The 25,355-nt window shown below is 35.3% G+C and overlaps 1 protein-coding gene across 1 annotated transcript in view; it reads left to right on the plus strand.

Annotated features, from left to right (window-relative positions):
• Positions 1 to 413: 413 nt before the first annotated feature.
• Positions 414 to 25,355, plus strand: part of LOC106882198 (uncharacterized) — a 48,156-nt gene continuing 23,214 nt past the window's right edge. Inside the window, exon 1 of the mRNA XM_014932791.3 lies at positions 414 to 4,767. Coding sequence (XP_014788277.1) covers positions 4,273 to 4,767 — 495 coding nt within the window. The 5' untranslated portion in view covers positions 414 to 4,272. The remainder of the gene's footprint in view (positions 4,768 to 25,355) is intronic.

Genomic DNA, 25,355 nt, shown 5'->3' on the forward strand with positions numbered 1-25,355 from the left:
TCTGGAACTGGCTTATGCTTATTGTCCGATCTCCATATACTACATTAATATTCCTCGCACTTTCTGTTGCATTGCTGCCTTTATTGAACTCATAAAGCAAAATATGCCAAATATGCTCCTTTGTCACTTCCGTTACAGCTTTGAAAAAATAGCTGTTAAAATCAAACTGCACTCTTCAAAACTTGCACTAAGAATAAGGACAAGGTAAAATTACTACCTGCTTTAATATAGCAAGTTGATGCAGGTAGTTTATCCTGCCCCACCCCTGACTTTTAGTTCATGAAATTGAAAAAAAGCATTACTTATAGGATGACCTAATATATATAGTTAAATGATAAGCAACTTTCTTTATTATAGTACAGATGTGGGCAAAGGTAAAGGACATGTACAGCACTCATTTCTAGTGTCTTTTTTTTTTTTTTTCGGATCTCTGTTTTTAATATAGGAAAATAGGATTTTGCCCGAAAATCACATTTTCCAAATTTTAATTTCCCCCACCCCAACTAATTTTTACTCTTTTACTTGTTTCAGTCATTTGACTGTGGCCATGCTGGAGCACCGCCTTTAGTCGAGCAAATCGACCCCAGGACTTATTCTTTGGAAGCCTAGTACTTATTCTATCGGTCTCTTTTGCTGAACCGCTAAGTTACGGGGACATAAACACACCAGCATTGGTTGTCAAGCGATGTTGGGGGGACAAACACAGACACACAAACATATGCACACACATACATATATACATATATATGACGGGCTTCTTTCAGTTTCCGTCTACCAAATCCACTTACAAGGCTTTGGTCAGCCCGAGGCTACAGTAGAAGACACGTGCCCAAGGTGCCACGCAGTGGGAATGAACCCGGAACCATGTAGTTGGCAAGCAAGCTACTTACCACACAGTCACTCCTATTAACTTTTTCTGAACTTTTTTTAAATCCATGTAGTAAAATAGAGATTACAAATTTGGGAAATATATATATTTTTTAAAGTTTAATTTTTCTTAAAGGAACACTCAATGTCCCTTCCCCCACCTCACCCACCCATCACTTCCCTGCTCACTTTCATCTGTTTCACGCCTGCATAAAATTCTACTGAAATAGCAGACGCCACAAATATCAGACTGCCACCAGAAAACCCGAAATACTAGAAACAACAGCTAAATGACATTATTTCTGAAATAACTTCCCTGTTTTCTAAAAAGCTAAAAGTAAAACATTCAGAGTTTTTAGCTTTCTGAAAGTGTGGAGGTGATGGGTGGTGGAGGTTGGGGAAGGGTATGAGTGTTTCTTTAAGAAAAATCTTTTAAATTTCTTAGATTCGTAATCGCTGAATTTTTGTATGTGGATTACAAAAAAAAATCGAAAATGTTAAAAATTTAAAAATTGGAGTGAGGAGAGGGAAATTAGAATTTTGAAAATGTGTTTTGGTGGGGAAATCCTAATCTATATAGAAAAAAGAAATCCGAAGAAATTTTGGGGAAAAAAAAGGCAGGAGTGCAAATTGTCCAACAAATGTTTTCAAATATTCCTCCCCTACACCCCTAATTCTAAAACTTCCCACTATTTCCGATTTTTTTTTAATACGAAGAGTCCGATTCTGCTATTCGTTTCTCTATAATTTCCAAATAATTTTTTAAATACATCGAAATCAAAATTGTTGCGTGTTTGCATAAGAGAAAATCATTCACTAACAGAAAATTATGTTATTGTAGGGAAGTGGTTATACACCATTAGGTGCACTCCGCTTCCGTATTAAATTCTTGAAGAAACAACGGAACGCAGATTCTGAACTATCAACACAACAATATTTATTACAATAGAATTCAGCAGCACTTCGCTCTTTGGTTACTGAGACGCCGTCAATGAAGTTGCGTGGTTATTTGTGTAGCTCCAGAGTTGGAATGTTGGAGAGAGGCTGCTACGACGTCTAGGCTCTTCGCCAGCCAGGGTGAAAGAGAATGAAAAGAAGCGCGAAAGCTTGGATGTCGATGACTACGCATGCGCATGAGACTCTTCCTGTATTCCTTCCGGAACTAGTCCCTGCGCATGCGTGGATAAACTTTCCGGAAATGTCGTCTGCTATTACGGCGTCACTACATTATTAAAGTAGATTATCTCAAACCTACCTTTAAATTGTTGTGAGAAAAACGTTTACTAACAGAGAAGTGTGTTATGAAGAGAAACTATCTGTGACATACCTTTAAATTATTGCAGATAAAGTATTAAAACTCGAAAACTTGCTCATGAAATGTACAATCCAAATTTTAATTTGATTGTGATCTTCTCGTTGGGGGTCACTTTCATTTCTAAAAAAACAAGGATCTGTTTTGTTAGAAATAAAGAGAGAGTATTATGTCATTCTTCCAATTTTCCCGGCGAAGATGGGTCTCATGGAAAACGAAAAAGAAGGGTTACATGCAACTTGTTTCTCATCGAAAACCAGAAACACTGGAAGCGGTATTTTAGAGATAATTTATTTTAATAACATAATATTTTGCTAGTAAATGTTTTTCTCTTACACAAACACGCAAGACTCAATAGTACAAAGCTTTGGAATTAGGGGCGTGGAGTTCAAAAAATTTTTTTTAAATATTGGATAATCGTATTAATTCTATTTTGAAATCCAAGAATTAAAAAAAAAATCGAAAACAATGGTAAGTTTTGGAATTAAGAGAGTAGGGGAAATATTAACAATTTATTTATTTATTATTGATAATCGTATTAATTCCATTATGCAGAAGACAGAATCGAAAATATTTTGTGAAAATTCTTAAAAATAAAAATGTTATGAGGGGTTTTAGAACGTCAAAAATTAATTTCTCTTCCAAAGAGAGAGTGACTTTATCTTTCTTTTACCTTTTCATTAGAATGTATCGAGACACTATGTGGTCACAAAACTATTAAAACTTTACTAACTTGATCGATCTGTGACGAAACCTGGATTTAATTTAATTTTATACAAACTTTGCTATCAATTATATAGATAATTACAAACATAGTTTGTAAACATAACTTATTTACGTGTGCATTTCATAAATGTTTATCTTGCGCGATGACTACAATTACGCGCGCACCAAATAGAGATTACGAATCTTTAAAAGATTTTTTGTAAATTTTTCTCCTTCCTCAACCTCCACCCATCACCGGGCCTCCGAATGTTTCACTTTCACCTTTTTAGAAAGCGGGGAGACTTTTCCAGCAACAATGTCGTTTAGCTGTTGTTTCTAGCATGCTAGGTTTTCTGATGGTGGTCTGATATTTTTTACGTCTACTATTTCAGTAGAATTCTACGCATGCGTAAAACATCAGACGAATGAGTGTTTAGTTTTTTTGAAAGCGGGGAAGAGATGGGTGGAGGGGGGATATCGAGTGTTTCTCTTAAGAAAAATTTTAATTAAAAAAGAATTCCCAGATTCGTAATCTCTGTATTCTTCTACGTGTTTTAAAAAAACGAAATTCGACAAAAAGTTTAAAATTAATAAATTGGAATGATTTTGGGGCAATATCGAATTTTCCTATATCGAAAACATAGAAATTCGAAAAAAAAAAAACTTTTGAAAAAAATGGGTGGTGTACACGTCCTTTATGTTTGCCCAACAGAAATACTTCATGATATTTTATCTGATGCTCTAACGAGCATTAAAAGAACAATGATATGAATGAGTTATGTTATAATTCCAGAACACAGTAGTTGAAATATTGCTGGTCGTGTCAAGCACTACTTCCGTTACGTCATATCCGCTACTGACTCCTGTAAGTGACAGAAGCGAAGAAAGAAAATTGCTTGCTAACGGTGAAATTATTTGGGCACCGCCCCCTTCTTATCAGAAATTTGATAACGTATCAATGTCGAAGGGTAATTGGAAGAATCGAGGAAGATATTTTACTGGGGTGGTCGAAGGATGAATGTGTTGATGCTGACAAGGACCCAATCCTTGTCACAACGCGTGCAATATCAACATTACCCTATTTTTTCTGGCAGTTCCTTCACAAATCACCCTTGTTTTAGAAACCCCAAACCCTTTCTGAATCATTGTTGTTATCACGACTGCAACCATCACCAACACTATCGCCAATCAAACTACTACAGTCACTACCACCACCGCCATCAGCAGCATCATGTTCCAGGTAGAAGCAGCATGCCATCAAAACTACAGCAGATTACGTTTCCCGGCAGTGATACACTCCTTTGCTTCGCCCGAAACAACACACAGTCTCTCAGAGGTGGCGTGGCGGCTAGCAGCCGGCCTGGATTCAATTGTTTCATTTCTCAACTATGAACCAACGTGTTAGTAAAGTAAAAAATTTCAAAAAGAAGATGAAAATCAACGAGAAGAGTTTAATACACTTCGCTAACTCGAATAGGTCTTCAGATAAAGAGGGATACCTTCAAAAGAAAGGAGAACTAAACAAATCATTTCAGCGACGATGGTTCATTCTTAAGGGCAATCTTTTGTTCTACTATGAAAAGAAACACGATAAGGAACCAATGGGGGTAGTAGTACTCGAAGGATGTACTATTGAACTTGCTGCAGCTCACCACATCAACAGCTGCGGTAGTTGTAATAATGGATCTTCCACAGGAAATGGTGGGGCTACATCTGGGGAATCTTTCACATTCGAAATAGTCTTCCCACGATCGGGTGCCCGGACATACGTCCTGAGTTCCAGCACCCAAGAAGAGATGGAAAGTTGGATGAAAGCTCTTACTTGTGCTAGCTACGACTACCTAAAGATGATGGTTACCGAGTTACAAAGACAACTAGAAGAGGTGAGCAAAGTCTTTGATTTCTAATTCCCAGTCACCCCTGTGCTATTCCTAAAGTCCGCCCACTATAGCTGATTATTTGTCTCATTTCGACTACTTTCTTTAAACATTTTTTAAATTCGTTCAAAACTGAAGTCAAAATTAAAACCAGTGATATTGTGCCTGAAAATATTTCAGGCGATATAGACAGAGGAATATTTCCGTTCGTCATCCTACTAAACTCTCTCTCTCTCTCCCCCTCTCTCCATCTCTCCAGCAAACCTATCCCTTGAAAGCGAGTCAGAAGCCAGAGATTTCCGGGCAAAGAATGCCGATTTTCGACCGAAGGTGCTTATATCGGAGGTTCGACTGGCTTTGTTAGGATGATTTGGCCGATGTTCAAGCATTAGCCAAATCTCCATCTGGTTTGTCATAAAATACTGAAAAGAGAAACGAAAACTACAAAGCCTGTATCAGTCAATTAATATCTAACTTTTTGTTGGTTTCCTTTCATCCTTAGATGTTTGCACAAAATACTCGCTATTTAAAAATGTCTATTGATAAGAGTTTTCCTCTTGTCTATGTGTGTGTGTGTGTGTTTTTTGTTTGCCTTTTACTTTTATGTTTACCTTCAATTAATCAATGAGAATGAATATTCGAATTGTTGTTGTTACTATTACTAATATTAATCGATAATCAGTCCCTCTCCTGCAAAACTGGTCTCTTAGCCCTAACCAAATTCATTTATGGCGAAATCTGAGAGCGTTGGAATTATTGTTTGGGTAGAGATGGACTATATGTAATCTGAACCTTTCCTCCCCACCCTTATTTATTAATTTTTTTTTTTACAGAATCCCACGTTTTAGGCTATGGAGATTCCGATTCTGAAAAAAAAATTTTTGAAAAATTTCAATCCCCCCCCCCCCCACCAAGCAGGCTATTTACATGCTAGAAATAACAGCCAAATCTCACAAAACTAGTGTTAGGGTTACGGTCAGGGTTACGGTTTGAGTTAGGGTTAGGTTTACCCTGTGGATCTATATAAAAACCGAGGTGGGGGGATCGAAATTTTGAAATTGAGATTTTTGAAAAAATTTTTCCAGAATCGGATTCTCCGTGGTCTGAAATATAGGATTCCGTAAAAAAAAAAAAAAAAAATTAAAAGGTGGGGTATACCCAGATTACATATACTCCATCTCCACCCTGAAATATAAACTTAGACATTCTTTCACATCTATAGTTTTCAAATTTTATTTTCCATTATTTGTTTTCTTAGGATATTTGACGAACCTCCATTAAGTATCAAGCTCGAATTAGATATATGCTTTTATTATAGCTCACACGCCCCGTTATCAACATTTTAGAAAACCAGTCGTCGAAAATCAAACTGTTTCAGTCCTTCCATGACTGTTTTTTTAAATAACCTGTCTTTGTTGACATCGCTGCTGTTTATTTCATGTAAGATCTGAGCATGCTGTCTGGATACAGATTCATGTGTAGCTTTATTATATATATATATATATATATATATATATATATATATAATGTAATAGCGTTTCGTATTACAGCCTACTTTTTCTACAGCATAACATCCAATTCAACAAAATTATTCTTTCCGTATATATATATATATATATATATATATATATATATATATATATAATATATATATAATATATATGTGTGTGTGTGTGTATGTATGTATGTATGTATGGGATCATTTTCGTTTTCTTCCAACGACAAGTTTTAATCTGAAAAAGATCCTATAAGAATCTATTAGTCACAAAACATTCGTTTTTGGGTGGAGGTAAAGAATACGCACACCATCCACCTTCAGCGTAACAAAAACCTTAACTCTAATCACTGAGTGTGCGTGTTCTTTACCTTCTCCCGTTTTTGTAAATATGAATGTATAAGCGCAAAACTACTAATTTTGAGTGACAGTATAGTGGGTTAAATCGACCCAGGAATTCAAAGGAAGGAAGGAAAGTTTACTTCTAGAGGTTTTGAACTCAGTATGTAAAGAGTCATTAACTAAATTCTGCAACGCATTTTTTGTCTGACGCTAGAATCCGCGTTAACCCACGCTACTAAGAAAATAATTTAGTAATTATTTAAAATTATTTTTAATCCGGTTTGTATTGAAGCTGTTTCACTTTCCTCGGAAGCTTTGTCCTGCTAAAGCTTGACAAATAATTTTATTTCTGAAGACTAGTATACACTACGTATTGCCTAATATGAAATATCCATAAAATATATATACACATATATTTAAATATGGTAGGCCTAATGTTTTGAGTATTAGTATTACCATTGTTAAGTCGTCAGTTCAATTCCCAAACTAAACAGTGCGTTGTGCCCTTGAACTAGACACTTCATTTCACATTGCTCCATTTTATTCAGCTGAAATAAGTTGACCTTGCAGCAGGCTGCGACTTGTCTACTGAAGAGGTCTTACATGGTCAGTCGCTTATGCTTCTTAAAACCTAGTATAAAACTATGAGTAAAACCTAGTATAAAACTATGAGCTCAAAGTCAAACTTATATATACAAATATATATATATTTGTGTGTATTGTGAAGCTCACATTCCTACAAGGCAGTGGTTCGCAATCGGGGTTCATATGGCCCCTGAGGGTCCAGATAAGATTTTTGGGGATCCACACAGCAAAATAGTAAATTGGGGACCCACAATAGTATTTTAGAGGCCCCTAAAAAAAATTTTGATTTTCATTCATGTATTGCAAGAAATGGGTTTCTTTCTCTGACATTTTACATAGTTCAAACTACATAAGTTAATGTGTGTAAAAGAAAATATGAATTTTGAAAGAAGTTTCTATAAAACTAGTTTTTAAACTAGTTGTATGCTGTCAACTTAATGTGACAGTCCCATGAAGGGAATAATACTACTGCTATTTAGCCCTAGGAAGCAGCACTGCTTCCTGTCGGCCTTGACACATTTCCTGTGTCGTTATGTTTACAAGGGGAAGATAAACACCTCCACTTAGCTAAGCCTGCATCCAGAGACATGTTTCTGAGCCTTTGCTTGTCATCAGTCTGCAGTAGCAATGGCCTGCTAGTTGGAGATGCCTGTCAAGCTCTCGTAAACATATAATAATTCTAGTGAAACACATTCACTGATTTCCAAAATTGAAATGATACATTTCTAAATTTCTCAGAAAGGCTGACAGGAAGCGGTGCTGCTTCCTGGGGCTAAATAGCAGTAGTATTATTCCCTTCATGGGACTGTCACATTAAGTTGACAGCATACAACTACTTTATCGCATCACTACTGCATAAATCTCTCTTGAGAGATTTAGAAATGTATTATTTCTAGTTTTTCAACATTGAATGGTTATGGGAGTCCACCAAAATAAAATAGTAATCAAAGGAGTCCATAGATAGAAGATGGTTGAAAATCCCTGTTGTAAGGTCTTAAGTCATTTGAGTGACCTATTTTAATTCAAAAGACTGATGGGAGTCAGCTGGATTTTTCTAAAAAGAACTTACCTATGGGCCATGAATTATAATCTGGCCATGTTTGGGGTTAGGCTGGACTTCTTTCTCCTAGGAACTCTCAGCCTATCTTCATTTTCTTTCTGACCCTTGTAGTAATTCCAAAGAAACATCAACAATGCTAACTACTTGTTAGCCCAGATCAGCTTTGATCAAATATAGTTAATGGAGAAAGGTATTGCAGCTTTAACCATCCTATCTTTTTCTCTAGACATTAGGTACTAGGTACATTAACAAACATGTTCTTTAAAGTAAAGATCTGGGGAATATATGACTGCTTTTTTATGCTGAGAGACTGCTTAGGGGTTCTCTTGTTGGTTTGTGTGATTTGAGAACTCTCATGTGGTAGTCTACAACAACTATCAGACATTCACAAGTAATTTATCTAAATTGGCAGAACTATCTTATCAGTGATTGCTCAGCCACATTCATTAATTTTTTAATACATTCCATACTATCATCAATTTAAAAGAACATAAGCTTGATCACATCAAAATAGAAGAAACTAGTAAAAAAGATTGTGTGTATCATCATTTTTATATCCATTGTTTTTTAATGCTTGGTTGGTTTGGATGACTCTTCTCCCACACAAACTCTCCCTATTTGTCCTGGTCTTTTGTAATCTTTATCATAGCATTCAGCCTTTTAAGATCAGTTTTTACCAGTTCTTCCCATGTCTTCCTTGGTCTTCTTTTTCTTCTGCAGGTTCCCTCTACTTGTATCACTTGGGACTTCTTTAGCAAAGTCTTCCAAACATACATGCATATATATATATATATATATATATATATATATATATATATATATATATATATACACATATACACATGCATGATAGTAGTCTCTCTTCCCAAGAAAGATAGTTCTGCAATTTCTTTCTGAACAACCTGCACAAATGATTTGTTTATAGTGATTAAATATATGTGCTGTAAATTAGTTCAATCCCTCCATCAAATCAACGTTGCCTAGTGATCACAAAGCAGAGATGAAGTATCTTGCTCAAGAACATGACACGTCACCTGGTCCAGGAACTGAAACCATGATCTCACAATTGTAGGTGCAACACACTAACTACTAGGCTATGCTCTCTCACACATACAAACATACATTACATACATAAATACATGTGGTTGACTTGCCAAGACTCCAGTTCCCTTTGTGTTGTGCTGAAATGTATATAACCAGCCAGACTCTTGTTTCCAGTTCATTCTTTAACCTTTTAGCATTCAGATTACTATCAACTGTAATGTTTATTTATTCACATTATTTTGAATTAATTTTAAGGTGGTGAGCTGACAGAATTGTTAGCATGCTGGGCAAAATGCTTAGCAGCATTTTGTCCATTCTGAGTTCAAATTCTGCCAAGGTCAATTTCGCCTTTCATCCTTTTGGGGGGGGGGCAATGAAATAAGTACCAGTCACACACTGGGGTTGGTGTAATCGACTAACTGCACCCCCAAGATTTCAGGTCTTGTGCATTTAGTAGAAAGGATTACTTTGAATTAATTATGCATTATCTTGTAGCTTTCAGATTTTGATGATGTGATTGTTTATTTTTAAAATGACATTGTATGGTAGGTGTGGGAGGCCTGATCTGGCCAGTCTGAATATTGAAGGGTTAACGTTGTCATTTCACAAATATCTTCCCCACAACAGTCCCTGTCAGGATGGTCTTGGGCAATGAATTATGATGCATTTCTATGTCCAAAATATATTTTTGTGAACTTCATTCTTGACATTAGGTGTCTTTAGACTTTCAGCTTTTCTAGTACTGCAGCATCCATTACCCTGTCTTTCCAGCTCATCCAGCCCAATCTGCAAAAGATCCACACCTCAAAGGCTTCTAACTTATTCTCCATAGCTTTGCATATCCTCCAAGTTTCTGCCCCATTGAGGATAATTGGCAGAATATAACACTTTACAAGCCTCAGTTGTAGATGCAGTATTATGTCTTTTGAGGTGAAGATCTTTTTCATTCTAATAAATGTTGTTATAGCCTTATTTAATCTTTTTCAAACCAATCTTCCTAATTTATCATTTGGCCTAAAGAATTAGTTTTTTACTTGCTCAAGCTTCTGTCCATTCTTTAACCTTTTCGCATTCAGATTATTCTGTCAAACGTAATGCTTATTTATTCACATTCTTTTGAATTAATCATGCATTATCTTGTAGCTTTGAGACTTTCAAAGCTACAAGATAATGCATGATTAATTTAAAACAGACATTGCAGGGTAGGTGTGAGAGGCTGCATCTGGCTGGTTTGAACATAAAATAGGTAGAATATTTCAGCCAGATATGGCCGGTTTGAATGCTGAGGGGTTAAATTTGCTTCCTTTTGTTTTGTCTTACTATATAAACCAATGTCCTTGACTTTTTTACATTCATATTTATACCTTTCTTGTCACTCTGCACTTTTACAACATCAGTTTCTTGTAATTTCTCACTGCTGTCTGCCAAAAATACTGTATCAGCATATCATATACTGTTTCTGTTGATACCATTCTTCAATCTCATTTGACTCTCTGAATATATATTCAGTGTAGATATTAAACAGGTATGGTAATGGCACATGTTTTTGTCTTACATTTCTTTTGATCTCTGCTGGTTCTTACATGTCATGGTCTATTTTGCTGGCTGTCTTTTTCCAAAAAGGTGATGAACTCTTTTAATACATACTCCCTTTTGACATGTGTTTTACCAGCATTTCACTGATGTTTTTATACATTTCGTTGTTTTTGTGATTGTGTGTATAGATATCTAGATACAGGCATACACACACACATACACAGAAACATAACATGGAATTTCCAGCACTCAGTGCCTGACATATATTGGAAGGAGGGCATGCTTTTTTTATTACTATTTTATTTTTTTACTTTTAATATTTTGTACCCATGATAACTGCCTCTGTGAGCTCACTCATATTAATCCACTGTGTGTGTATGTGGATATATATATATATATATATATATATATATATATATATATCATAAATTGTTTAGATTGAGAATGGGTCATTAATTTTGTGAATCTTGTTAATGTTCAATTTGCAAGTAAGTTTTAATCCTAAACCTTGATATCTCTAAAATAAAATATTCCTTTCAACATCAGGATTAAAAACAAGAACACTCATTAAAATTGTCTTGGTAGCTGTTTATAGTTCCTGATTCTGTTTGATTACACTGAAGTCCAGCATAGCTATAGCAACACTAAACAATAGACATGCTATATCAAACATATATATAGAGTATATGTAATTTTTTTTTTTATATTATCTATTCAGAATTGTTAATTAGTGTTGTATCTATTCTAGTGATTCCTGTAATTACCATGGCAACCATCACTTTTTTGTTTACTTTGAGAAAGAAGAGGGGAGAGAGAGAGAGAGAGCTCAGAAGCATCTTCTAATGGAATTGTGCCAATTTTTATTCCATTCAGTATTAAAAAAATCACAACCACTCTACATATCAAGTAAACATTGTATTCCAGTTCTTTCCCCTTTTCGATCATGAGCAATGCCTGACTAAAACTGGTGTTGTCACTTCTATTGCCAGGTTTCACTATCACTGAGGATCTCTCTTTGTGAATGCCCATCCTCGGTATTGCAGAGACTACATCTCAAAGACTCGTTTTTCTCTTTGGAACCATAAAATTCTTTAATCCCAACAACTACTGACCCTCTACAAATTTTGAGTGAGACCTACAATAAAGTACTCTTCTAAGGTCTGGGGTGATACTGTTACTAGACACACAGACATTCAAAGAAAGGCCACTTAACTGTTTGGTATGAACTGGCTCTTAAATACATTCCAAATTCTGCTCACGGATGTGCTGTTTCCTCTCTCTGCTTTTTTTCATTTCAACAGTGACTTAAGTTCCTCTGAGTTCACTAATCTTGTGCTGTTACTCACACACTCCCAACTCTCTCATTTTTCCACTTCTCATCATCCATACTGTTTTTAATCCTCCTAGCCTCCACACTGATCACTGTGTCCAGTCCTTCCTTGCCAAAACATTAACCTGCAAGAATTTCTTACTTGCCCATGCTTTTCTGGCAATTGTCAAATTGCAACTGTTTATTCAGGATGTTAATGGCATCAGACTTGCCAGTCTCAGAGAGCTTGCAAAGGTCATGGACACAGCTCCTTCTAGACCAAACTAATTTATTCCCTCAATACTACTCACCACCCCACATTTGCAGAGTTTTGTCTTGCAGCTTACTTGGTGACCTTGTGGTTCCACATAAAGAGCACCCAATACACTCTGTAAAATTGGTTAGTATTAGGAAGAGCATCCAACCATAAAAGCCATGCCAAAGCAGATAGTATAGCTTGGCTCAATCCTCTGGTTCACCACCTGACAAACCATCCAAGTCATATCAGCATGAAAAGCAAACATTAAATGATGATGATGATTCCCACTCACTTTTCCTTTATCTTCATCACTGTTATTCTCTGAAATCATATCAAAGTCCCACTTCATGTTTGTTATTATTGCCACCTCATGTTCTATATTTGAGTCTCACTCTAAGTGAGAATTAGAATTGACAAGTTTTCGTTTTCTCACTGAGACCTTTCTTTTGTTAGATTTGAATATTGATGGATATAGCTAACTTATAGAAGGAGAGCTAACATACTGAATATTTAACTCTTTAGCATTTGGATTATTATCAAATGTAATGCTTCTTTATTCACATTGTTTTGAATTAGTTCATACATCATCTTGTAATTTCAAGATTTCAGTGATGTGATAGTATATTTTTTGAATGACATTGTAGGGGAGGTGTGAGAGGTCAGATCTGGCCACTTTGGACTTAAAAGAGGTAGAATATTTTGAGTCAGATATGGCTGGTTTAAATGCTAAAGGGTTAAACATGACTGAATATTTTTGTTTTACTACATAAGTTCTCTCTACTTTTTTCCCTCATCTACAAAAAATCAGTTTTAAAATTGCCTGTTTGTAAAGCATTTATCAGTTTTACTTTTTAAACTGATACTGAACAGTGATTTTAATAACCCTTTTCTTGAATAGTTTTCTAGCCTTGACTATGAAAGTTACTTCAGTATTTCCATATACCTGACAAATAGGCTTCAGACTTACATCTAACTGCATGCTTCAACCCCCTCCACACAACAATGTTCATTGTTACCCTTTTTCAGAATGGCTATGTTTTAATTATGGCAAGATATTAATGAAGGATTGTAAACCAATTAGTAACTCATCTACATCCTCCTTTTAAAGACAATTGTTTGTATTGGATGAGTTGTCTTTGTGTTAGCTATGTTATTCTGATATGTATAATTTAAACATATGAACTCCAAACCCCTACTTGTAATGAATTTGGTTATGGTTTTGATTGCTGCTCCCTTACCTTTCTCTTTGTGGCGTGACTTAAAGAAGTTCTGAATTCTCTATGGATTCAAATTACAGTGTATTCCCTTGCACTCCACTCCAACAGTTTTGCTATTACATTCTAGATAACATTATTATTTCTCGTGATTGCATGTATATCATATCATATTATCGTTGTCAAATTGGTCGCTCCTGCTAAACTCATTATCTTGTACATGACATAGAAACTATTAGTCTATAGTGAATGGAATATTCTAGTATATCTTCATGTTTTAGATAAAAATTGTAATGCTAATAACATTATAGATAATTACAAAGGCTTTTATGATTTATGATTCTACAGCTGTCCTTGTTTGTCAGCTTCTTTGTAGAGCCTATATTTGTACTATATAACTTCTTGATTTCTTCCACTTGATCTATATCTGCACCAAAAAGCCATTATTTACAAACTTAAGTGACTATCTCAGCTCATGTTATCTATTATTATTTCATATCCAAACCAATACAGTATCGTTTTAGACATATTGACTAAAACCTCTGAAACTAAGTCACTTTATTTGCTGGATTCATTTGTCAAATTCATTTCACATATTTAAGATATTATAAGCAATATATTTTATGCTTTCACCGCATTATCAAATTGATACTCTAGGGCAGTGGTTCTCGACTTTTTTCACCTTATGATCAAAAAATCCCAAGACCTACTGACCTCTAAACCAGTTATCTGAACTTCTTCCGGAATATAAACCCCCATAAAGTAGTAATTGAATCCACATGCCAGTCCCATGTACAGGTACAATCACAATCGTTAAATAAATACTACATCAGTGTTTTAATATCTTATTTATGGAACCTGCAAGCAAAATAAAAAAAAAAATCTAAAAATGGAAGAAAAGTATATTTACATTTTTATTTATTTACAAGAAATGAAGAAGCAATTTAATGGCCACATTGCAGTTAGTGTTTTTCAGTTAGGTTAATAAAAGATTGGTTCAACTTGAGATGCAAATCTCCTCTTTTCACAATTTGAAGAGCATTACGTTTTTTTGTGAAAATGTGGAAAATCCAGCTTCAACTAACCAGGATGTTACAAAGCAGAGGATTGCTTCATGAAAAAGTGTTGGAAATGTCTTTACATGCTGCCAACCACAAAGACCTTCTCTATCCAGCTTTGTCATTAAGATTGCATTCTTCCTGAAGATCAGGATGATTGGCTGCAAGTTTGGAATTAAGATCTTGATTGCTAATAACATCAGAATGATGAAGGTCAAAAAGCCACTTTAGTGGCTTCAAGTTGAGCATATCTTGGAAGCGTCTTCTCATGTCCATTTGCAAGCTCTTCAAATGGCTGACACAGCTGATGATTACAGCTTCTGATGGTTCTGTTTTAACAAGATGACTGAAAAAGGCAAATTCGCCCCTTTGAAGCTGAATTACCCATAAACCAAGCTTGTTTATGAATGACCATCTCTTCTCTGTACAGTCCACTATCATTGCACTGCATCCTTGAATCGATTTATTTAAGGTGTTGACCTACGAGAAAATGTCAGGAAGGTAGAAAATTCTTGCCTTTGTCTTATATCTTTGCTTCAAGAAGGAAGTTTGCCTTTTCCTTTTGCTTCTGCCAGCTTGCTTGAAGGTGCATGTTCTCAATGAAAAGCAGAAGTGTATCCCACATTTGTACAAGCCATGTGAGATAATCGCCTTTTGACAGCCATCGAACTTTGGTATGTAATAGAAGCATTTGGTGCTCCTCATTTTCACAGATTTGTGAAAATAGCCTTTCGTTGAGAGCATTGACTTTGACAAAATTGACAGATAAAATCTCCAATTGGAGGACACTCTCCTTTTCACTATTGAGTGATTTAGCAGCAAGGTGTTGTCAATGGATGATGCGTGGGGAGGGTTCAGTTTCGCTATAAATCCATTGTGTCTACCTGTCATTGCATTTGCACCATCTGTAGCAATTTCCAGCAGATTCAATAATGGGATTTCTTTTTCTTTAAAATAAGATTTGACGGCTTCAAATATAGTCTCATTCTTTGTATCAGTTAAGGCTTTCATAAAGAGCATTTGGTAGATTTGTTACAGTTTGGAATTTTATTTGTTACATTTGAAATGTTTCAGGATAAACATTTGTCATGTTTTGGAAAAATCTTTTGGTAATACTGGTGAAGACTACAAATTGAATGCTAAAAACAGCTTGTTTCCAATCCAGGAAATATCCAAGGCCCTCTCAAAATTTTCTCAGGCACCCTCAACATTTTCCCAGACCCACTAGTGGTCTCAGGCCCAACGTTGAGAACCATTGCTCTAGGGTTTTCATTTGTTATTAACAAATGCATGGCTGTGGCAAAAAGTTTGCTTCCCAACCACATGGTTCCAGGTTCAGTCTTACTGTGTGGTGCCTTAGGCAAGCGTTGAAACTGTAGTCCCAAGCCAACCAAAGCATTATGAGTGGGTTTACTAGATGGAAACTGAAAGAAGCCCATTATGTATGTATGTGTGTGTGTTACTGTTTAAACATAATTCAATCTCCTACAAGTTTGATGCGAGTGTGGCTGTGTAGTAAGAAATTTGCTTCGAAACCAGAAGGCTGACCAAAGGCTAATGAATAGATTTGGTAGACAGAAACTTTGTGTGTGTGTCCCACCACTGTTTGACAATCTGTGTTGGTTTGTTTAAGTCCTTGTAACTTGGCAATTTGGCAAAAGAGACTGATAGAGCAAGTACTAGACTTTAAAAAAATAAGGACTGGAATCAATCTGTTTGACTAAAAACACTTTGAGGTGGTGCTCCAGCATGACTACAATCCAATGACTAAAAAGTGAACGATGAAAGCTATTGTATACAGCACAGTCACCTCATCAGATTGCATGTGTTTCAGTTATGCTGCACGCATTCTCTTTGGGTGGTGGTTATGAGTCTAGCAATATTTTACACTGATCCATACTTTAAGTAAATCACACAAGTTCATGAATATATATTCAGTATCAAAACAGGTTGTGTAATAATACTATTTCTTTCCTATGCCCAACACCATATTAAGATCTTTGTGGTTATTTCTTGGAATTTTGTACTTTGACCTATTTATTATGAAGGTAATTCTTCTCATCTGTTATATGTGCATTAAATGTGCCAGTTGCATGAAAATCAAGGTTATGACTGTTAACAGTGTTATCTTTGTGTTGTAGTATGATAGGTGGGAAGCTATTGTAATAGCTGCTAGTTGTCTTATGTATGTGTTAAGTATCGTTGTTGTTTTTCAAGTTATGTCAGTTTAAAGACGGATATCAAAACAGACATGTAAAAAAAATATGCACACATTTTGAGCATGCACACAAATTGGCTTCCACATAGTTTCTATTTATCAATCATTTACAAGGCTTTGATAGAACACATGTAACCAAGATGCAATGCAAGCTAGTACTGAACTGAAAGCAAGGTTGTAAAGCAAACTTCTTTAGGTGCAGGCAAACTTGCTTCTTAACTACATAGTTCTGGTTTCAGTCCTGCTGCATGGCACCTTGGACAAGTATCTTCTATAGCCTTGGGCTGACCAAAGTTTTGTGAGTGGATTTGGTTGATGGAAACTGAAAAAAGCCCCTTATATATATATATATATATATATATATATATATATATATATATATATATATATATTTGTGTGTCTTTGTGTCTGTGTTTGTTCCCCACCACCGCTTGACAACTGGTGTTGATGTGTTTACATTCCTTAACTTAGTGGTTCAGTAAAAGAGACCAAAAGAATAAAGGCCAGGTTTTAAAAAAATAAATACTGGAATTGATACATTTGACTAAAATGTCTAATGACTGGGACAAATAAAATATAAAGGACACCTCCATGCCAGCATTTATTTAAAACATTTTTCAAGTGTTTATTTTATACTTTATCTTTGTAACCAGAGGAACTGTTACCATTAAAACTATGTTACCCCCTGAATTCTGACTTTAGATATAAATTAATAAATGATTTTTACATCAAGGTGAATTAACTTGTCAGAATATCAAACAACATATTTTCATCTTGCTCAGATATAATTAAGGGTTTTCAGCAATAAAAGGGAACTTTTCAAAGGAAATACAAAATTAGAATTGTACATTTACGCTTTTCCCATTGGTAATAGCAAAATAAATGAAATAGCTCAACTAAAATAAAAACTAACTCATCTTAGTTTATATCTGCTCTAGTGTTCAGCACATCTTATGAATAGAATTATTTAGCATTTGGGGTGGGGGGAGTTGAGTGGACAATACTGACCACCAATGTAGGCATCATATCAGCATCGATATTAGTATGACTTCAGTATGTCTGCAACATATCTCTATCATCCTGTCCTCTATGGTTCGATGTTCTCCGAATGAACAACTAAAATCAATAGCACCAATGTTGTACCTTTATTATATCATTAGCATAAAGTGGCAAGCTGACAGAATTGTTAGCACACCAGACAAAATGCTTTGCAGCATTTCTTCCTGCTCTTTATATATGGTGCTCAAATCCCATCAAGGTCAACTTTACCTTTTGTTCTTTTGGGGTCAGCATAATAAAGTACCAGTCAGATACAGGGTCAATGTAATCAACTACCCCACCTCCTAAAATTGTTGTCCTTGCACCAAAATTTGAAAGAATTATACCATTACCATGGTATGAAGTTGTACTTCTGACTATTTTGAAGGTTAGCATCCCAGCATATCCATAACTGAAATAGTACGCTAAGGAGAAAGTTTGTAATCATTTTGATTAATTCAAATTTCTGCCTCCTGATACTATGGTAATCAGTTGATTGGACAATGTTTAGAGATGTAATAACGAAGAAGTTAAAAATCACTGTTTCTGTTATGTATGATTTTGTTCCATTCAGATAATCTTTAAAGCAAACTATAACTATGTATAATAGAAAGATTATGATGTTAATGAGAGAAGTGTTGATTGTTTTGTTTTAAATTTATTTTTAATATATATCTTTTCCTCATGAAATATTAGACATCAGTTTGGCTGTGTGGAAAGAAGTTTACTGAAACCTTGTGAATGGATTTGATAAACTGAAATTAATATTAGGTTGGAAACAAAGTTCTCACATAACTTTTATTAACAATGCAGTAAAAAGCACATATCAAACATTAATATAGTCACCATTATTTTTTAATATTTGCTCCCAACAATGGGATAGATCATAGATACCTTTACTGTAAAATTCAACTGGTTTGCTATCGAAGAACTTGGCAAGTTTCCAACTGCAGTTTTCAGTTCATCATCAGTTGTGGATGTTTTGTCATTCAAGAAGTTTTGCAGTGCCCAGAATAGGTAGTAGTCTGTTGGCACCAAGTCAGACATGTAAGGTGGGTCAGGGAGAGCGTCCCACTCCAGCTCCAGAAGTTTTTCATGGGTAAGATTTGCTACGTGTAGTCAGGCGTTATCATGAAGCAACATGACATCAGTCAATTCTGGACGTTTTTATGCAATCATGTCTGCCACCCATTACAGTTGTTGACAGTATATTTGAGTGTTGGTGGTCTGATTGTGTTTCAACATTTTCCAGTGAATCACACTCTTCACATCCCACCAGACACAAACCATGAGCTGCTTTTGATGCAGGTCGGCCTTTGCCTGAGGTTATGCAGTTGCACCCTTGTCTGTCCAGCTTCTTTTGCATGTCATGTTTGAGTACAGACATCATTTCTCATCTGCAGTAACCACTTTGTTCAGCCAATCAAAATAACACTTCTTGGACAGTAGTGTCATGCAGGTGTCTATGCAGTGTTGATGGTCAAAGTCAGTCATTTTATGTGGGACCCATACCTCCATTTTGCTGACTTTGCCCATTTCCTCCAAGTGATGCAAAATGGCTGTATAGCTGATGCCAAACTTATCAGTCAGCTTGTGTGACATCAGGTGCGGATCAGCTTTGACACAGGCACACAGTCATTGTCAATAAGTGAGGGTCGACCACTTCTTGGCTGATCTTGGAATCGAATTGGCCACACTGAAACTTCTTAAACCAATTGTAGGCTGTGCAACAACCAGCTGTGTCTTTTGTATCTTCTCCAAATGCTTGGTTGATATAACATTGCATTTAGGTCGGACTTGTAACCATACAGTGACAAAGTACATAGCTGTTCACAAAAGTGAGTGAGTCATTTGCTGGGTCATTTTTCAAACTTAAGCTCTGAAATGATAAAAATATTCAATCAAAAGATATTGCATTTACTTATATATAAATCAATAAATAAATAAACGTATATAAAAAGTTGTGCAGGAACCTTGTTTCCAACCTAAGCCCATTGTGTGTGTGTGTGTCACTGTCTCTTTGCCTTGGCATCTTGTGATAGTTGTCATTGTCATGCAAGCAGTGTCCTTCATTTCTAATTTTCCATGAGACCATATCTAGTCAAGGGTAAATATTACCTTACTTGAAAACAGGTGAGGGTTAGTGACAGGAAGGGCATCCAGTCATAGAAGACCCAACTGAACTAATCCCAGCCAACCCATGTGAGCATGGAAAGGGAACATTAAAACAATAATGACGATGATGATCATGAAATAGTAGGTTCTCATGCTGGAGATAAAAAGACATTTGATTATGAGATCTATTAACATTCTTTGAATAACATAATCCTTATTTGCCTTAGATAAATAATGTTAATTGTTAAATTTGGAATGACATTGTTTATTCAGGAATCTTAAAAAATCTAACTAGAAATAATTATTTAAAAAAACATTGTTTTATTTATGACATAAATTAAAGAACTGAGAATTTGGTATTCATCCGGATATATTTGAATCATACCAATCTTCTAATAATTCATTTTTGTCCCAGCTGATAATTTGTGGGTAGATTTTGTTAATATTCATCCTTATTGATCCTATAAAGGAGTAATATATGTAGAGTTCTCACAATAATAATTTCAATTTTTAATCTTGTTTACAAATGTCCTGTTTTAGCACTACATCTATTTCCTCAGTTCAACTATGTGTCTTTCTTTGTTCAAGCTTTATTAAACACAACATAACATTCCTAGCTTCATAGCAACAATTTTTTTTTTTAATTAACACAATCAGTGTCAATGTAATACCATACTTTACATGAGATTCTTTTACATAAGCTTACAATATCATAGCATCACATACCCTATATTGACAGTAGCATACTCTATAATGATATAGTAACACAGGCTTTGTATTAATGTCATTATATCTCATGGCCTGTATTTATATCATAGTCACATAACCTATAATGTTATATTGACCACGTGAATATCACATTGCTATCAAAATGTATAGTCAATATCAGCCATGGTCAATCTGCAGACCAAGAGACTTTGTGAATGGCGCCTTCAGTGAAAAATAACCTTGACTTTTTTTACTAGTAGGCCCACCTAATGATAAACAATGCCCCTGCAGCCCACTTCTCAAAAAAAGTTGCCCATTTCTGGTCTTTATTCTTATCTTGGTGTCATGTAGTCTGCATTGAAGTTCATATAGGTATTATGATATTTTGATAGTAACTTATAGCATAATATCATATAGTCTATTTGATATGGTTCCATAGCCTGTATTGTCACATAGTCTGTATTGATTCAGTAGTGTCACATGTTCCTTTCTCACAATACCAGTTTCCCTATTTGTGTCATAATACCATGTGTTCTGTTGGTGCCATGTTTTCACATGCCATAGTGCCACATGCACAAAACCTGCCATACATATTCAACCTTTGCTTCATGCTACTCAAACACTGATTCTCTTCCTGAACCTCACACTCCTTTATATGTAATGATATCATTGTCATATAGAGCTCACTCCTGTCTTATGAGTTTCCATAATAAAGCACCAATCTCCAATTCTCAAAGATCCTACACATTAAGTGAAAAGTGCTGTTGTTGTTATCATCACTTGAATTTTGGTTTACCTCAATCAGTAGGTGACCTTGTATAAATTTCTATTGCATAATATAACTTTACGTACCCTTGTAGATAAATGTGTGTGTGTGGTTGGTATATTTGAAATCAACTCAGTTGTGATGTATAAATATCGAAAATAGTATCTGACCCTTCTGGGGGTGTAAAGCACTCATGATGGTGCCATGTAAAAGTGCCTTTGCTGTGCCCCATAAAAGCACCCATGTAGTACCCCATAAAAGCACAGTACAGTGTCACATAAAAGCACCCATGCAGTGCCATATAAAAGCACCTGTGCTGTGTCATGTAAAAATGCCTATGCAGTGTCACATAAAAGCACTTGTATGGTGCCATGTAAAAGTGCCCATGTAGTACCACATAAAAGCACTCATACAGTATCACACAAAAGCACCCAGCACACTCTGTAAAGTGGTTGGCATTAGGAAGGGCATCCAACCATTGAAACCATGCCAAATCAGACTGGAGTCTGGTGCAACCCCACCAGCTTACCAGCCCTGGTCACACCGTTCAACCCATGCTAGCATGGACAATAGATGTTAAATGTTGATGATGATGAGAATGATTTCTTTGTAGAATGTAGTTTTGATCTATGAACCTCTGAATTATGGACCCAGCATACTTCCACTGCTCCAATCTACTCAAAGAGTGATTAAGACAAATATATACTGTATTATTTCCTGTTTTCTATTCCCATTTTCATTACTTCTGTTACATCATCCACCATGTTATTTATTTATTTCTATGCATTGGATTGTGTTAAATGTACGAAATACGATAACTGTACAAGACTGCATTACTAAGATGTTAATTTACCTACTGAAATACATTACACTCTATCAATACACTGCAAACCACATTTGATAAACCATATGCATAAATCTATGCATTGCAAATTTTTCTGGGTGTCTCTTCATTTCCAGATCAGACAGACGCAAACCAATTCTATAAATGTTTCTCTAGTGCAGTGTAGCAAGTAAGATTGCTAGGCCGTATTAATTATACTGATTTCTCTCACCCCTCTTTTTTTTTTTTTTTAATACTCTTTACAGAAAATTAAAACATTATTTTGTCTCTGACATCTGATAAAAGGAAAGCAATGGTTTCTTGTATATTTATCCATGTTGCTGTCCATGTCTGGATATTAAAAGAATTAATGTTCTTGGTTATAAGTTATTGATTCCATTGTGTCCTAATGTAATCTAATCTTTTTTTTAACTTTTAATTGCTATACTGTGTCAGCTATTCCTTCCATTAATGTAAGATGAACTATACTCAACAATCTGAGATTAACCAAATTTAACATATTCCATCCCCTTCTTTAATAGATATCAGCTATTCACTACTGCCTTCTTACTAACCATGTCAGCTTTCACTCACTATCACAACACTGTCTTTACTCTTTTACTTGTTTCAGTCATTTGACTGCGGCCATGCTGGAGCACCGCCTTTAGTTGAGCAAATCGACCCCAAGACTTATTCTTTGGAAGCCTAGTACTTATTCTATCAGTCTCTTTTACTGAACCGCTAAGTTGCGGGGACGTAAACACACCAGCATCAGTTGTCAAGCGATGTTGGGGGGACAAACATACACACACACACATATATATATACATGTATACAACGGGCTTCTTTCAGTTTCCGTCTACCAAATCCACTCACAAGGCTTTGGTCGGCCCGAGGCTATAGTAGAAGACACTTGCCCAAGGTGCCACACAGTGGGACTGAACCCAGAACCATGTGGTTGGTAAGCAAGCTACTTACCACACAGCCACAGTTGTGATGGAAATGAACAAAGTTTGGGTTATTTGCACCTAAAATATGATTCTGGATGTCCCAGAAATATTTTGTTTCATATCAGAACACTTTATTCTACTTTACCTTAGTTCACCATAGCTGTCTGGAATAGGTGCCAGCTCTATCTGGGAAAGTTAATTGTAATACACTTGTTGTGTCAAAGGAAAGGTTTCCCTCTCATCTGCTTCTGGGCTAGGCCCTGGACTTGAAGACTCTTATAACTTTGGAGGTATTTTTATTACATTTACTTACTTACCCATTACATTTACTCTTTAGCATTAATTTAAACTAACCATATCCAGCCCAAATAGTCTCTTCATTTTATGTAAAAAAAAAAAAAAAAACAGCCAGATCTGGCCTACCCTACAATATCATTCTAAAAGTAAATAATCACATCAATGAACTCTCAAAGCTGCTAGATTCTGAATGCTAAAGAGTTAACTGCTTAAAACACTCCCTATCTAACATTTAGCACTGACTGCTTTTTTGTCTTTAACATTTCATTTATTACTGCATGTTTGGGCGATATTTGTTAGTTTCAGGCTGTTGACACCTCTCTTCAATCAGGAGAAAAGTAGCTTTTTCTAGGAAAATTTCACAATTTTGGATAAATCTACTATTGCTATGGAGAAATGCAAGTCGGACTGTTTCAAGCATAGGAGTTTTGACTTTTTTTTTTTTTTTTCATATTAGCTGTCTTAATGCCATGTGCCTTATTGGTATCATTGTGTCTTTGGTATAATTAAAGTGAATATGAAACAGTTAAAGACATAATAAATTAGTCTCTTATTCCTGAACCCTACCTCTTTTGTCATTTGATATTGTTTATGTTTGTTCATGCATTGTTTACCTTCCTCACTGCTTCAACTTAAACCATTTTCCCTTTTCTTGTATATCTCATTGTGATTCTAGATGACATATCTATCTTGATTTTACTAATGATGGCTACGTTATCTTTATTTTGGTTTTAAAAAAATTACCAATCCCTTCACTATTTCTATTTTTATTTATTTTATTTGTTTTTATAATCTTATGGTTTTTCTTGGCAAGACTAACATTGCTTTTAAAGCTATAATCCCAAAATGTAGTTTACATTGCATTCATCATCGGGAGCACAGATGCCTGCTTGCAGTTTGCTCCCCTTCCTACCACCCCTTTTTTTTTTTTTCATTTTTTTAAATCATGCTAACACTAATTGATTAACAATTTCCCCTTTACTAACAGAATGAAACTAAATAGTAACGATGTGAGTATTTAAGGTAAGTAAGCTTAATTGCCTTTTCGTAATAACATTTACGAAAAGAATTTTCCTTATTGTTGTGAGCAAAAGGCATGCCTAGAATCATTTTTTTTTTCAGTGACTTGTTTTTGTTAAGGTCACATCTTTCAGTTGTTTATCCCATTATTCAGTTGGCTGCTTCTTAACAAAGCATCACCAAAGATATCTGAAAGTTTTGTTTGTTTTTTCCCCATTTCTTGAACTGTTTTCAAAGTCATAATTTAATGCTGTGTGTAATAAGTGCACGCTATTTAGCTGGTTCTCTATCTTGCAGTCAGATCTCTTCCTCTAAATTACCATAATTCACTGTTTGGCTTTCCAGTTCCAAAAGATTACTGCTGCTATCTATCTGTCTATCTATTTTTATGTATTTAACCATGTATAACAGCAAAAGATGTAGACCCCAATATCATTAGAAACAGAGGGCTAAATTTATTAAATGACAAAAGTATGGAACACTAACCATCAGGACTCTGAGTTGCAGTGCAGCTATTATGAAATTCCTGCACAGAAACTCAGTCTTGAATGTAAGTATTTTCTACCTGTGACATTTGATATGTTTATATATGTATGTGTGTGTGCATGGAGATTTATATATATATATAAAATAATCTACTTCATACTTAAAAAGTTATTACAACATTTTGCCTCTACCAAGCTCATCATCATCATCATCATTACTATTTAAGGCAGCAAGCTGGCAGAATTGATACAGTGCTGGGAAAAATGCTTAG

Source organism: Octopus bimaculoides, chromosome 1 (genome assembly GCF_046866305.1).
Source record: "Octopus bimaculoides isolate indiv1 chromosome 1, ASM4686630v1, whole genome shotgun sequence".
NCBI lineage: Eukaryota > Metazoa > Mollusca > Cephalopoda > Octopoda > Octopodidae > Octopus > Octopus bimaculoides.